A 15,059-nucleotide genomic window follows, 5' to 3' on the forward strand; every position below is an offset into this window, starting at 1 on the left:
TGTCTGGTCTATGTAAAAATTTTTAGTAAATTTTATATTATACGTATATTTTGGACACTTTCGTGTAATAAATTTTATTTTGTATTAAGTTTAAAATTATAGTTTATATTAAATTTGTATTATATTTTGTAATACATATTTCTAATGCATTGTATTTTATATATTCTGCATTAAATTTTGTAATATATATATTTGTAATGTAATTATTTTTATATTACATAATTTAATAATTTGTAATGTGCTTTTTATGTAATTGCAAATTAATTATATAATTTACGTTGTATATATTATAATTATGTAATATATATTTTTTATATGTATTATATATATTCTCTGTTTAAAAACTCTATTAAAAAAAATAAAAATAAATAAAAAAATTTTTCCTCCTCAATTTTTCCTCCCCTGTATCTCCGCCTTAACGGAGGCATTTGCCAGGTGAGGAGGTTTCAGTACTCTCATGAACCTGAGAGCTATACCGGCGGTAACATACGCCGATATTCATATAGTCTATTCTTATATTTAAAATCATTTGGACAACGTATGTATGTATGTATACACACATACATACACATATAGGTAAGTAATTTATAAAAATTATTTTTATAAAAATTATTATTTATCATATTTATATATTATTTTCAAAATAATGATTGTTATACTCTGGTGCTACCGGCATTTCGTGCACATAGCACGGAACAAAACCAGAAATTGTGCACATTATATATTACCCTCTGAGAACATTCATGGACATTGGCTTTGTAGTTCATGTCCACGTTTTCAATGTCCATAGAGGGAGTATCGCTTTCAGGGATCACCTAAAAGCAGGCCACACCTCAGTCTTCTCTCTGGTATAGAATAAATACATAATCTTGAAGATCGTTGTGATATCCTTCGGAGTTGTGATGTGCAAGAAGTTTGCACGATACACCAACAGAGGACGTTGCAATACATTTGCACGCGCTAAATATATATAATATGAATATCACTGAATATATCACTAAGCATCACATACAATTTATACTTCGTTAATATTTTTATTTTCCTTTTCCAAAAATAATATAATTTATATTATGTATTTTTTATGTAATTTTATTGTATATTGACAGTTACAAATTTCTGCAGTCGAACATCGTATGTATATAAATAAAACTGTAATTATAATATGCGCTATTTAGAATAATAAAAAACCTATTATGTAGCAAAGAGACCGACTTGAAGTTAAACCGATTTGAAGAGACCGACTGGAAGAACAGTATCTATTTTTAGGTGAAATAGAACGCCATCGTATAATTCCGATATTTTAAAAAATATTAAAGATGCAAGAAGGTAAATATTATTCTGAATTTCCACATAACTGTACTTATATGACGCTCAACATTTACAGATCCCGAGAAAACAGATCGCACAAGTACGCAAAATGTTAAGTTTATCGATATATTAATCGCACAATGGATAAAACGAACAGGAAGCGACATTCCGCATCAAACGGAAGAGGTGTTTGCATTTTTTTCTCTTTTATCAATTCAATTTCTAAGAATAAAGCTTTTTAACAAATAATAAAAAAAATAACAGGTGACCGAAATTTTGAGCGCGCAGGAAACCACGCAACATGTCCTGCACAAGCGGGAACGCATGATTCAAGATCTAAGGCTGAAGCTGAAGGAAAGCCAGGAGACGGTAGCCTTTTTGTCTACCTCTTTGGAAACGGAAACGCGCAATAAGGAGGAGATTCGGATGAAGTAAAACTCTCTAGTTTGTTTCTGTCATGCTCGCATATCTCTTGTGTCTTGTCTTGATTTTTCTTTCGATACTACAGAATAAACGCCACTTGGGAGTCTATCGAGACTATCACGGAATATTTCAACTACGTCAGCGAGAGTCTCACCAATTTCCAACAACATGGCGTTAATTTGACCGCTTTATTCAACAACGTGATTCTGAAACAGCAAGAAACTATCCAGAAGTTGCAATCGGACGACGTAAAATCAAAAGGCGCGTTCTTATAGTTTGAATCTTAATCGCAAAAGTTTTTATTGTTATAACGATTAATTTGTAATTGTAGATCTGAAGGATCATATTATACAATTAAAAAATACATTGCAGTTGCGGGAAGAAAGGTAATTTTTATATATTATTAATAATTTGTCACATAAATAGATAGGGAGAGAAAGATAGAAAGATGTTATCAAAATAATTTTTCGAGACAGATTACAAGAGGCGATAGTGGAGCAAAATAGATTATGTAAACAATTGGAGAATTCTGAGTACGAACTACAGTCGCAGAAGAATGAACTAAATACATATACCAAAGAAAAGCTGATACTCGTCAAAGTATGTCTCATAATTTTTTAAAAAATTCAAAATTTCAAAGAAATAGTCTTCTCACATTATAAATTTTTATTGAGGATTTTACTTTTTTTCTATAGGAACAGCAGCACTTGGTATTAGAAAATGAAAATTTAAAATCACGATTACAGACAATTGAAAAAGAAAAATGTGATATCGCAAAATTAGCTGAACAACTGGAAAACAAGTTGATGCTTCAAGAAGAGAAGTAAGTGTCGAACATTAATCACTCGAACGGCAACATAATAACAATTTAATAATTTGTTTAGGATGCAAGATGTTTTGAAAGAACAAAATAAATTGCAAAAACAATTAGAAAACGCCGAGCGCGAATTCCTTGAGCAAAAAAGTAACTTGGCGAGCTTACATGCTGAAGAAAAAAAAATACTTATCGAAGTACAATCAAATTTTTCCTTCTCTTCTTCTTCTTTTGCTTATTTAATTTTTTTCTTTTTTTTTAATTAAACAATCCAAAAAGACATAATTTTACATATTTATTTCAGGAACAACAACGATTGTTATCAAATGAATTTGAAAATTTACAGTCACGAATTAATATGCTCGAGCAAGACAAGAGTAACATTACAGAAATGGTCGCACAAAAAGATGCGTTTCTTTCAAAACTTCAAGATGAAATTCTCATGTATAAGTAAGTTAAATTAATAAAATTTAATTTAAATTTTCCATAATTTAATATTCCTTTATAAATATTTTTTACATTAAATTATTATATAATATTATACTTTATGTATGTGTATGTGTGTGTGTGAGACACTCTATTTAATGCTTAAAATTATCGTTATTATATAATAGAAATGAAATGCAACTGATGCGGGCGAATAATAACGAGGCAAACATTAAATATGAAACATTAGCAGAGAAACAAAATATGTGGGAGAAGGAATCGCGTACGAAAACGGAAAGGGTAAAGTGTTATGTGGAGACATTAATTTTGACATACTTAATAATAAAATATTATATTTTCTAGATCCAGAATTTAGAAGCTATGTTAACCGTAATAAAGCAAAGAGAGAGCAAATTGATTAACGATATAAACAGAATGGAGAAGAAATTAACTAATGAAATGAATTATTCCAAGGATCTCTTAAATAAACTTTCGAAGGCGCAAGAAGATTTGCAATTTGCACAAAAGAAAAATATTGAGACGCAAAAATCTTTAGAAATTACTAAGAATACTAGCGAACTTACCAATACCGAACTTCAGCAACAACTAGAGGTTCTTCAAAGGGAAAAGGAAGAGATTATAAGGCGAGAAAATATGAAGATTAAGGTAAAACGTGAACAAACTTATTTATATAAAAGTCTGTGCTCAAATTCGTTCGATAAGTTTCTTAAATACTTTTAGAACACGGAGATTTTGTATGAAAACACGCAAGCCAAGCATGCTGAAGAAGTGTCAGCCTTGAAGAGAGATTACGAAACACAATTATTGGAGTTGAAAAAAACTACAGATTCCCTGAACGAAATGATTAACAATGTCAGAAAAGAGAATACCACGCTGAACAAGTCCTTGATCAAAATAAGAGAGGAGAATAGCAACTTGAAATACGATTATAAATTGAGTATGAAGAAGAATGAAGATCTTCAGGAGAAGTTAAAAGAAGCCACGAAAGCATTGCAAACGAAATCAATAGAGGATCGAAAATCTACGAGTGAATTTCAGTCTCAGCCTAACGTAAGTGAATGCTAGCAATTATGCTAATTGTTATCGATTATCTGTCATTTTGCGGAATATGAAATTAATGATACAGGATCTTACGAATTATTATTCTTCGAATAATTATTCTTCGAATCGTGTTTAAGATTTTCATGGATTACGACGACAATGAAAAAGATGAGGCATTATCGCAGATTCATTCATATTCGATGAGTTTGAAGGAGAATCAGAAGGAGGTACAGATATTTAGTAGTAAAAAATTATAAACACGATATAAAAAAAAATCAATGGACAAATATATAGTAAAAGTAAAACGTAAATGAATGATAAGTTTCTTGCACATGAAAGAGCTAGAGATTTGCAGATTTGAAATAAGTGAAAGTGAGAACGCGAATGAGAGAGTTTTTAACGTATAATGTTATTCATCCTCTCATTCATTGTCGTTCATCTCGTTAAACGAGATATTGAAGTAAGATAACGAATTATAGCGTAGAAACTTTTCTCACTTTTTATCTTTTTTTTCTGTGCGCAGCAAGAGGCAGAAGTTACGTCAGCTGGAAGGAAGTTCTTCAAAACGCGTCAACCGCGTTATAATCAACCGCGTACTTATACCAAGCGACGATAAAGATTTACTAAGAAATTAATATTGATTTGAACACATCTAGGTGAACAAATCAGATTCTTTTCGTTTACGTATTTCATTGTTATTATTATTATTATTATGTATTATATTTCTCGTTTTTATTTAAAATTAATTGCGAGAATAATGCAATACATATATAAAAGAATATATATGTGTTCATCAATTTATGAATTAGAGATTAGATATGAATTAGAGATTAGATATTTAATATAGACTCTACATTCGACGTAAAATTAATATTGGAGTAAGTAGCTACATTTGGGGTAACGTCGCAAATATGGAGAGGAATCATCGTGCTCTCGAAAAAACGCCCACGCATCTTCGACACAAGGGAGACGAGATTGTAGCCACGGTTGGAAACGCGCAAAATTTAATTTTAAACGTGACTCATCAGACCGCCATCCAGCCAATAAATGATCCCCTTTGAATCGACTCAAATTACGCAACGTAATAGAATTACGCGAATCTCATCATCGCCGATGAAAGTCGTTTTGTCATTTTCTTTTTGTTATAGATGCTGGAGCGCATTTAGTTTGTGAAAATGTATCATTTTTGTACAACAGAGAGAGTTTTTATTTTTATCTTTAATTGATTTATAATAAAATTATCTCAGCAAACATCATTTCCTCTATTCTAATTCCACTAAGCTTCTATTCCGCTTTTATTCCTCGAATCTTCAATGTCTTGTCTAAAATAGTATACAGTGATTAGACCTCTAGGCATTCTTGTACTCTCAGGATGTCTACATTTTTTCCTGTCTTCTGCTTCATCTCGCACGAGGCATCTGCCGTGAATCTGGATCACGCAATAATAACCCGAGCCATATGACAGAGGACTATTTAAAAGTAGCACGTCCCACTTTCCATGAGGGCAGCCGTATTTTTTCTTTCTGAGTCAGGACCTCGACACATTGCCTACTTGTTACACCGATACGTTATGTATTGGTATACCCATTGTAATCGACAGATTGACAACAGCACGAGTCCTTTTGTTCAAACAAATCAGACAATCCTTGATCCAACATTTCTACCTCCTAATAAGGATCCATTTAAATCATTCAAGATCAGCTTTACATGATGATGTATGTAACGAAAAAAGATTTATTTTCTTTAATTATCTATTCCTTATGTTTATTCCACAATTTTTTCTATGATTTATACTTAAAATATATGTATAATATTGAGACTTTGTGTTAAATCAAAGATAAAAAAATGTTCCATATGATTATAACTGTTTCACCAGGCATAAAATTGTAACTGACTAGAAAATTTATTAATAAAAAAATCAAATGAAAGATCTGTTGTATATATTTCTTAAATAGATATTAAAAATATGCAATCAGCATAGATTTTTATTATTGGTTTTCCATATTGATTCGCTATAATAGGAGATGGCAACGAATTCGCGACAGTGAGATCACTCACTCGAATCTTGTTTCGGCTTATTTACCAGAGATGCTATAATCATTACTAAGCTGTCCAATTTTCACAGCAGCTGTAACTCTCAGCAATTTCGGAAAACCTATTTCTCGTTTATCTGAATAAGCCGCTAATATTAGAATCTCTTGAAACGTGTGGAATCACGTACGCTTGTGTCATTTATACAAGGTGTCCCGACATGTATAACACAAAGAAAAATATGTTTCATTTATTAATAAATGAATGAAAAATAAAGAAGAGGGTAAGAGAAGCTTTGAAAATTCATTGAAAGTCAAGACATGACATGATATGTATCCTTCTATTGCGTCTTTATGCTTAGATAAAGATTTCCTTCTCATGGAGCATCTTGGGACACCCTGTATACAACCCTCTTACGTTGTTGGACGGATTTCTCCCCCGACTTAGCCACGGTGGTTGCGTGGTTCACGCGAATGTATAAAAAGCCCGCGACTAAGAGGGACCCGGCACTTCAGTCTTTTCAAAAATATCGTAAGGATGGCTCTAGAACGTCAAGTGCGCGCTAAGGTATATATTTTAATCGTGTGGTGTAAAATACTGTTCGATTCGTTCATACGTGTCATGTCACAGTGATCAAGAGTCTCCTGATCTAGAGTCTTTTTGAATAAAAAAGAACTTTTTTTTTTCATCATTTATATTATATGTATAAATTTTTTTCTCTTTTTAAAACATATTTAATACATACTAGAAGTCTTTGAAATATTCCAGGATGTTCGTAGTCGTAGAATTCTATTAATTTTTTGGAGATCTGCAGACTTTCGCATGGCTTTACCTTCTATTTTTTATAAATATCACCAATTTTATAATTTAATTGTTACAATTTTAAGATTTAAAAATGACATAATCTCTTTGTACACAGATTGCGGGGAAACGCAATCCAGAACAAGAGAAGGAGGCGCAGGAGTGGATCGAATCGATCCTTGGCAAAAAGTTTCCCCCCGGTGAGGCCTTCGAGGATGTGCTGAAGGACGGTCAGGTCCTTTGTCATCTCATGAATAAGATTTCTCCTGGATCAGTACCGAAGATCAATTCCACCGGCGGGCAGTTCAAGATGATGGAGAATATTAATTTGTGAGTATTGTGGTAATATGTGAATATTAATATGTGATTGTGTGTAAATTATGCGGTGACTTCATCGTCATTATAGGTTTCAAAAGGCTCTAAAGGAATTCGGAGTGAACGATGTCGACGTTTTCCAGACGGTGGACTTGTGGGAGAAAAAAGATATCGCACAAGTAGTAACGACGTTGTTCGCTCTTGGCCGAACGGTAGGTTTTATTTCTTACGATTGCTTGTTTTTTGTACACTAAATAATTTTAATCTCAGTAATTCTGTCAATTATATATTACTGTTTTTTTCACTTTAGACGTACAAGCATCCCGAATGGAAAGGACCTTACCTAGGACCCAAGCCATCAGAAGAGTGTAAACGTGAATTTACAGAGGAACAATTGCGAGCTGGCGAGGGGATGATTGGTCTCCAAGCGGGTTCCAACAAGGGTGCGACTCAAGCTGGTCAGAGCATCGGTGCCACCCGCAAAATTCTCTTGGGAAAGTAAAATAAAAATTTCAATGCAGTTGCTTACTCTCTTCCACTCTTTAGATCTAAAAAAAAATGCGTACTTTTCTATGTATATGTAAATGCGTATATATATTTTTTATTTTACTTTTGTAATTAAATGAATAGCTGTCATTTATTGATCCGTCTTCTCATTTTACTTCTTAAATATAAGCGGTGTATGTCACGAAGGTAGTAAATATGTCAACTCGTAATAAGTTTTAATCTTCTTAATCAAAGATAGAGAGAGAAAGAGAGAAAAAGAGTGTATGTCTCTTAGTAGAGCCAGCGATAATATTCACACAATGAGATAAAATAATTTTTATAATTAAATGAGATATATTATCGTTATTAAATTAAATCTCTTATCACTTTGTATCTCGAGATTTTAATTTCGAAAAATGCACAATGTCGATGACAGATATGCGTTTCAAAGCAATCAAACTGTTATTCAATTGATTAATGACAGATGCCCACTTCGAAACGATAAATTGATTATTATCTAAAAAATTCCAAATAAAATTATTATTATTTAAAAAATTCCAAATAAAATTAGTTCTATCCATCCGAAATAAATCGAGATTTCTTTTCCTTTCCCAGAATTTTAATTAAGTTAGTTAAGTTTTAATTGAGATAATTTAGTTATAGATAATTCAATTTTTTTTCATTTTTTGCAATTTTTTTCATTTTTTCAACCAGTCACCATTTAAGGATACGAAGGTGATATCATGCTACGCGCTGGAGACGTCAAAAATAAAGCGCGACGCGATGCAAATTGCGTGCAACGTGTTGAAACTATGCCAAGCTAAACTCGTGTGGGATAAACGGTGCGTGGGATCCGTTCTATTGATATCCGAAAAATGTGCTTTAATGTTGCTTATCCAAAATTACAAAACGTATACTTTGCAACATTCTCATTGTCACATCTTTTGAATCGAAACAGCTCGATATTCGATAATTATTTATTGCTTATTTATCGTTCAAATCATTAGAGAAGAACGTATCGTAATGACAATTTTATCGAGATAGAGATACAGGCTATCGAATCGTAGACAGTGCACGATAACGTGAAGAAAAGTATGATTGTTATGTACAATTGAAACTTTCGAAAGTACACGAATGCGTTTGCGTGTATTTATAGAATAAGATACATTTACAAGAGTTCCTATCTCTCTCTATATAAGGCATATATGTATTAAGAACGCTACAATAAAATAACATTCTCGCGCAACGCGTGACGGAAAAAGGTATGTCATATTTTCTCGTATACTACGTAAGAAGATCGATTGCGTATATAAAAGTAATCGTTTGATTCGACTTGCGAGAAGTAAAATTATACGCACGCTTGCGTGCGCTATTTAATTCTCGCCATAAATACGATTTCTATTGTTTACGATTACAAGTTTCGCGCGAAGTTTCTAAAAAAAAGGTACCTATGATATTATATCACGTTTTTTTGAGAGGATTCTGTTAAAAAGAAATTATCTCAAAGAGAAAGAGAATTCTCTTATAGGCTAAAATCTCAGTCGAGGAAATCTCAGATATCTCTCCATGTCGGATTTCTCGCTATCTAAATCTCGCGCTGTCCAATTTTTTTTTTACAGACGGCATAAATGATATCGGTGAAATGCAAATTGCGTACGCGTTATTTCAAGTTAATTCCTCGTCAATTTCCCGAGACGAATGGAGCGCGGATGTAGATCATGCCAGGGTTACGATAGTTTGGAATGCAAACCGATGGGGAATTATTTCATCGACCTCGACCCAGCGCGATTTTAATCCAACGTGTTCTTTCTAATATCTAGTTCTAATACGGTTCTTTCATGCGATTAAGACAGGTAATTCGGTGTCATTATAGCCGATCGTCTTGGTTGCTTTTCGTTTTTCTTTCTTTTTTAAAATAGGGAGAGTAGAGCAGCGAAGAGAGAGAGAGAGAGAGACACGAGTGTTTTAAGAAATCAAACTCTCCATTCCAAGACAAGAGAGAGAGAGAGAGAGAGAGAGAGAGAGAGAGAGAGAGAGGAGGAGGAGGAAAATTAGAATGCAAAAGAGAGAGAGAGAGAAAGAGAGAGAGAGACAAGTGTAGCATTTGTAGAAAAAAACTATAGTTTACATGCAGTTTTTGTTTATATATTTTATTAAAATATATATATTCAGTATCTCATGCTACGCGAGATTGATAAGAGAGAGATCGATAAGATATAAACATCTGAAATTCTTATTTCTTATATCACAATTGTTTTTCTTATATCACAATTTAAAACGTAACGAATAAATTTCTTTCGATTACGATCCAGTTAGAAGAAAAAAACAAATACACACAACACACGTACATTCTCTCTTTCTCTTTCTCTCTCTCTCTCTTCTATGTATATATATAATATCTTATTATTATCACAATAAAAACCACAACACACATCAAAACACAATATCGATATTAAATCGATATTACCAAAAACAAGTAGATGTGCAAATATTGATAGCGTTAACGTTGCAAGATTCTGTCACTTGATATATAATCTGCAAGTCTAAGGCCGATATTACATTTGTCGTACGACAAATTTTTTAAGCACATTGATTGGCTGCGGGATAATAATTTTTTGAATCTTTAGAAACTTTCTATCCCGCAGCCAATTAATGTGCTTAAAAAATTTGTCGTACGACAAATGTAATATAAACCTAAAGATCTAAAGAAAGAGAAGAGAGAGAAACAAAAGAGAAAAGATTTTTTTAATTAATTCCAAAGAGAAAAGATTTATTGTATCAAAATGTTGCGCGAGGTTCATTGTATTTTCCTGACTTTTTCGATAAAAAGAATCCATGCTAATTTCTTATAGCGTCCTAGAAAATCAAAGAACGTAAATGAGATTAATTAATCTTTAATTATCCTCGTAGCATCCTTTCGCCATTGTAATCTAATGCACACACATAACAATTTTCAACATAGAGAATTTTCAAACTATAATATGCAATCAACTTTAATTCCCCGAATTAAATGATCTCGGGATCTCTTGATCGCACACTCGACGTTCAACGATCAAGATACGTGCATCAAATGTAGATCGATCTGTTCGGTAAGATCTCTTCCGCGATAGATGATCTTGTATAAATAAAAGAGTGTCACAGAGAGCGATTTTATTGTGTCAATGTAAGCATCGCCAACGTATCGCGAGTGCCTTTGCCCTTCTTCAACGAGGTACGTCTTCTGACATATACATTCTGACACATTCATTCTTTTTTTTTCATTCTTCCTTTCCTCTCTTTCTTTTTTTTTCGCGCAGCGTAGAGTGACGAGTAAAATAAGAATTGCAAAAACCGGTTCGCATCTATTCTACTACTTTCTCGACTCGCGTCGCACAACATACCTCCCGCATTATGCGGAAATAATTTCATTAAATGGTTGGTTCCAACAGATGAGCAGTCAGATACAGGGTAGTTTCGCAGCAACACAATTGTAGTAATAAAATAATAAAATATTAATATTACATGTTAAAAGAGAAAGAAAGAAAGGGAAAGAGAGAAGAGAGAGACACATAGAGAGAGAGAGAGAGAGAGAGAGAGAGAGAGAGAGAGAGAGATGAATGTAGCAATAATATAATTACTATAATAACAATTATATAATAGAAGCATAGGCGCGCCGAAAGAAACTGGCGACTTTTCGGCCATCCTATATGTTGACATGACTGTGAGCTTGTGACGTCACTATTCACTGCTCACAATATTATTGCCTGTCGTCGTTTTTCTCTCTTTGTCTTTACAGCCGTATCGTTCAGCTGATCTCGCCATTCGTTTCTCACTCGTCTCCTCTCGCTTTCTTAACGTCCCCGCCCTTCCACATACAATTGTTTGATACTTTCATTTTTATTAGCAACGAGCTAGCGTCGACTAGACCCTAGTAGTATGAAACAAAACATCAATAAGATCGACATAAGAACAAGGTTAATTCAATTTTTTTCGTACAATAAATTTTCGTTTTTCGTTTGGTTTCTAAAATTTCGCTTCAGTCTAAACATTTAAACCTGCGCTTTAAATAACGAACGGTTTACAATGTGAAGAAATCGATGTTGTAAACAATTTTGGTTTATTATCTTTCGGTACGTTTGAATGAACACTTGGTATTCACGTACAGTTCCTAACCAATTTTTATTTAAAAAAAAAAAAGAGTTATATGACTTGAGCTCTTACGAAATAGTAATCGTAAAATATAAATTAGAAATTAACAAAGTAATGTAAAGAAAAAAAGTGTTTTAAAAGATAAATATAATCCTCGATTTTATTTCTTAAAATCATTAAAAGAAAAATACAAGTTATAGAAAGATATTTTCATTTGGTAATCAGAGCATAGTATTTAATAAGTAAATTTAATTTCGCATATATAAATATGTATACATATCTGTTCATCGATCGTAATTTGAAGAAAAAATACGCAAAAGATTAAATTTCAAGTTTAATTTCGAGATTGAACGGATGCAACATATGATAATAAGTAACTTAAAAATCAGCTGTCAAAAAATGCCTGATAACAAGTACCACGAAAGAGAGATAACATACATTGATTAAGATCCAAACTCCAAACTCTCGTGTCCTTTTGACAGTTCTCGCTTTCTTAACCAACAAGCTCGACAAACGTCATTCGAGAGAAATTTATTTTAATTTAAACGAGTGAAAGAGTTGACGCGAATAAAAATTGCGCTCGATCTCGAGACAGATACACGCTGCGAAGAGGCTCCAAGTTTCACGGAGATCGAATAAAAAAAAAAAAGTAAATCTAACCCCATCTTGCCCGTCTGACATGCATTCCCTAACCTCTTCGCTCGACGACGTAGCGTCGCGTTTACTCGCGCATGGGACGGGGAAACTCGCGGCAATTTTGCGTTCTCGTAACGTAACGAGGACTGCAAGGACTACGAAGTCCATCGGCGGAGACAGGCGCGGCACGACGCGAGTCAGCGACGCGGTGATCGCGCGTAAAAATGAAATGGGGCATTGGGTGAAAGTACTCGCGGCAGCGAGCGAGCGAGCGAGCCTGCCTCTTATATCAGATCAGTACGGTAGGCGCGCCTCGTCACTACCGCGCGTTCGCTTCGCGTCGTTCCTCCTGGCGCGACCGCTCTCCTCCTCATGACCTCTCGAGACGTTGCGCATCCCGTCGCGAAAATCCTTTGTTTCGCATCTCTGGACTATGCTGCCGGTTTGGTAGTCTCGCCGCATCCTACTCACTAACTTGACAGAGCAGCGCTTTATTCCCTTTCTCCAGAATGCTGCGCAACCTGTGGACCTTTTGCGTCCTGTCACCGGTCATCCTGGTCTCAGCACTGGAGAATGGCTTGGCCAGGACACCTCCGATGGGATGGTTAGCTTGGGAAAGATTCAGGTGTAACACTGACTGCAAGAATGATCCTGACAACTGCATAAGGTGAGGCGTCAGTAGTCTGGATACGTTGTATGATGGAATATTTGGTGTAAGCATTCAGAGAACTGTAGCGATTGGTTTTATTGTGCTCCACAGTGATCGTCTCTTCAGGACTATGACAGATATAGTGGTGGCTGAAGGATATGCCGCAGTGGGCTATGAGTATATTAATGTGGATGATTGTTGGTTGGAGAAAGAAAGAGATGTAAATGGACAGCTTGTACCAGACAGAGAACGGTTTCCATATGGCATAAAGAGTCTGGCAGATTATGTAATTTGATATTCATTGTTCTAAGAGTGCTTAATTTCACCAAACTTGTATTTTAAACTTTGTCAATTGCATGAATTTATTGTTACATAATTGGCTTTTTTTTCCCATAATCATAATTTTACACTTTACTGTGCAAAGTACTTTATGGAATATATTGTCTTATTTTATCAGGTGCATTCAAAGGGCCTCAAGTTTGGTATCTACGAAGATTATGGTAACTATACTTGTGCTGGCTATCCAGGTATATTGGGCTATTTGGATATAGATGCAGCTACATTTGCAGCTTGGGATGTAGACTATGTAAAATTGGATGGATGCTATGCGCATCCTAGTGAAATGGACAGAGGTACAGTTATATCTTATAAATAATCAATGAGTTTTCTCTCTTAACGGAATAAATTAGTATTAAAGTTATATGTCATTCATTCAAGGCTATCCCGAGTTTGGATTCCATTTAAATCAAACTGGAAAGCAGATGATATATTCCTGCAGCTGGCCTGTCTACCAAATCTATGCTGGTATGCAGGTAAGTAATGATACATTATACTCGACTTATTTCTCTCAGACTATTTTTCATATTTATCTTATTTTCAGCCGAATTATACCGCGATTGCGGAAAACTGTAATCTCTGGCGTAACTTTGATGACATTCAAGACTCGTGGGCCAGTGTGGAGACTATCATCGATTATTATGGTAATAATCAAGACGTAATCGTACCTATTGCCGGCCCCGGACATTGGAATGATCCGGATATGTTAATTATCGGTAACTTTGGACTAAGCTACGAGCAGAGCAAGACACAAATGGCGATTTGGGCTATACTAGCAGCGCCGTTACTCATGTCTGTCGATCTCAGGACGATCAGGCCAGAGTACAAAGCCATTTTGCAGAATAAGAAGATTATTGCCGTAGACCAAGATCAGCTGGGTATTCAAGGTCGACGGATATACAAAGTGAGTTACATAAAAATTTAATGTACCAGTGCTTTAAATATACACAAGTGTGATAGAGTCATTATTTTCACAAATCTGTTAAAATGTGAGATTCAATTCAGTCATATATTAGTGATATTAACTATTGGACTAAAATCACAGTGGAATACATCCTTTACAGTGTAATCTATTAATTGCAGCACAAGGGCATTGAAATTTGGGCAAGACCCATTACTCCAGTTTACCAAAACTACTACTCGTACGCGATCGCGTTCATTAATAGACGTACAGATGGTACGCCATCGGATGTGTCGGTCACGTTGAAAGAACTAGGACTACAGTATCCTGGAGGATACCGAGTGGAGGTTCGTAACAATGATTTAATCGAGAAAAATATACAAAATTTGACGAGAAAAACTTGGTTTAGCAACATCGTTTATTATATCTTTCAGGATTTATATGAAGATGTGGATTATGGCGTCCTCACACCGCAGACCAAGATTAAAGTTAAAGTGAACCCGTCGGGCGTAGTAATATTGCGATGTAACTTGAACATAGACGATGCGTTTCGTTACTCGCCGTACTCGCCCTTAAATCAGATCTTTAAAGTTAGGCAAAATTCGTTTAAATGACCGTAAACGCGCCGTAAAGTATTATCGAATTTTTATCAGCGTTTTTATATAAGTTCTACATTCTATATTAACATATTATAAGAAAGACTAGAAATAAAGGATTTTATAAACTTTATTCAATCACTTATA

General features: G+C 34.3%; 3 protein-coding genes across 6 annotated transcripts; all 3 read left to right on the forward strand.

The window, feature by feature from the left end:
• Positions 1-1,212: 1,212 nt before the first annotated feature.
• Positions 1,213-4,649, forward strand: LOC145975598 (uncharacterized). The gene is made up of 14 exons (XM_083106198.1): positions 1,213-1,326; positions 1,385-1,494; positions 1,573-1,739; positions 1,817-1,992; positions 2,063-2,117; positions 2,208-2,331; positions 2,427-2,554; positions 2,616-2,742; positions 2,850-2,995; positions 3,160-3,271; positions 3,335-3,637; positions 3,713-4,042; positions 4,171-4,260; positions 4,557-4,649. The coding sequence occupies exons 1-14, from the start codon at positions 1,317-1,319 to the stop codon at positions 4,647-4,649; spliced, it is 1,971 nt and encodes a 656-aa protein (XP_082962324.1). The 5' UTR covers positions 1,213-1,316.
• Positions 4,650-6,488: 1,839 nt separating this feature from the next.
• Mp20 (muscle-specific protein 20 transgelin) lies at positions 6,489-7,820 on the forward strand. The gene is made up of 4 exons (XM_083079658.1): positions 6,489-6,631; positions 6,984-7,195; positions 7,272-7,392; positions 7,491-7,820. The coding sequence occupies exons 1-4, from the start codon at positions 6,602-6,604 to the stop codon at positions 7,680-7,682; spliced, it is 555 nt and encodes a 184-aa protein (XP_082935784.1). The 5' UTR covers positions 6,489-6,601; the 3' UTR covers positions 7,683-7,820.
• A 1,089-nt stretch (positions 7,821-8,909) lies between these two features.
• LOC145960277 (alpha-N-acetylgalactosaminidase) lies at positions 8,910-15,045 on the forward strand. Of its 4 annotated transcripts, none has more exons than XM_083079640.1 (8): positions 8,910-8,928; positions 12,939-13,097; positions 13,191-13,365; positions 13,537-13,711; positions 13,797-13,891; positions 13,960-14,319; positions 14,499-14,663; positions 14,751-15,045. In XM_083079640.1, exons 2-8 carry the CDS (start codon positions 12,940-12,942, stop codon positions 14,928-14,930), a joined length of 1,308 nt encoding a protein of 435 aa, XP_082935766.1. In that variant the 5' UTR covers positions 8,910-8,928; position 12,939; the 3' UTR covers positions 14,931-15,045. The 4 variants fall into 4 exon arrangements, with proteins under 4 accessions (XP_082935766.1, XP_082935756.1, XP_082935746.1 ...); XM_083079630.1 differs by lacking the exon at positions 8,910-8,928 and adding an exon at positions 10,745-10,877; XM_083079620.1 differs by lacking the exon at positions 8,910-8,928 and adding an exon at positions 11,523-11,619.
• The last annotated feature ends 14 nt before the right edge of the window (positions 15,046-15,059 follow it).

This window comes from Camponotus vicinus, unplaced genomic scaffold (genome assembly GCF_025532165.1).
Source record: "Camponotus vicinus isolate PSW18456_S1 unplaced genomic scaffold, iyCamVici1.0 SCAF_1, whole genome shotgun sequence".
NCBI classification, from domain to species: Eukaryota; Metazoa; Arthropoda; class Insecta; order Hymenoptera; family Formicidae; genus Camponotus; species Camponotus vicinus.

What these genes read in the sequence shown, in the direction of transcription:
- LOC145975598 (XM_083106198.1), top strand. An exon ending in GGACGACGTAAAATCAAAAG is followed by an intron (nt 1,993 to 2,062) that starts GCGCGTTCTTAT and finishes TTGTAATTGTAG; the next exon opens with ATCTGAAGGATCATATTATA. An exon ending in GATGAAATTCTCATGTATAA is followed by an intron (nt 2,996 to 3,159) that starts GTAAGTTAAATT and finishes ATTATATAATAG; the next exon opens with AAATGAAATGCAACTGATGC.
- Mp20 (XM_083079658.1), top strand. Translation starts at nt 6,602, where the DNA reads ATGGCTCTAGAACGTCAAGTGCGCGCTAAG. An exon ending in ATGATGGAGAATATTAATTT is followed by an intron (nt 7,196 to 7,271) that starts GTGAGTATTGTG and finishes TCGTCATTATAG; the next exon opens with GTTTCAAAAGGCTCTAAAGG. An exon ending in TGTTCGCTCTTGGCCGAACG is followed by an intron (nt 7,393 to 7,490) that starts GTAGGTTTTATT and finishes TTTTCACTTTAG; the next exon opens with ACGTACAAGCATCCCGAATG.
- LOC145960277 (XM_083079620.1), top strand. Translation starts at nt 11,582, where the DNA reads ATGAAACAAAACATCAATAAGATCGACATAAGAACAAG. An exon ending in TAAAGAGTCTGGCAGATTAT is followed by an intron (nt 13,366 to 13,536) that starts GTAATTTGATAT and finishes TTATTTTATCAG; the next exon opens with GTGCATTCAAAGGGCCTCAA. An exon ending in TCCTAGTGAAATGGACAGAG is followed by an intron (nt 13,712 to 13,796) that starts GTACAGTTATAT and finishes CATTCATTCAAG; the next exon opens with GCTATCCCGAGTTTGGATTC.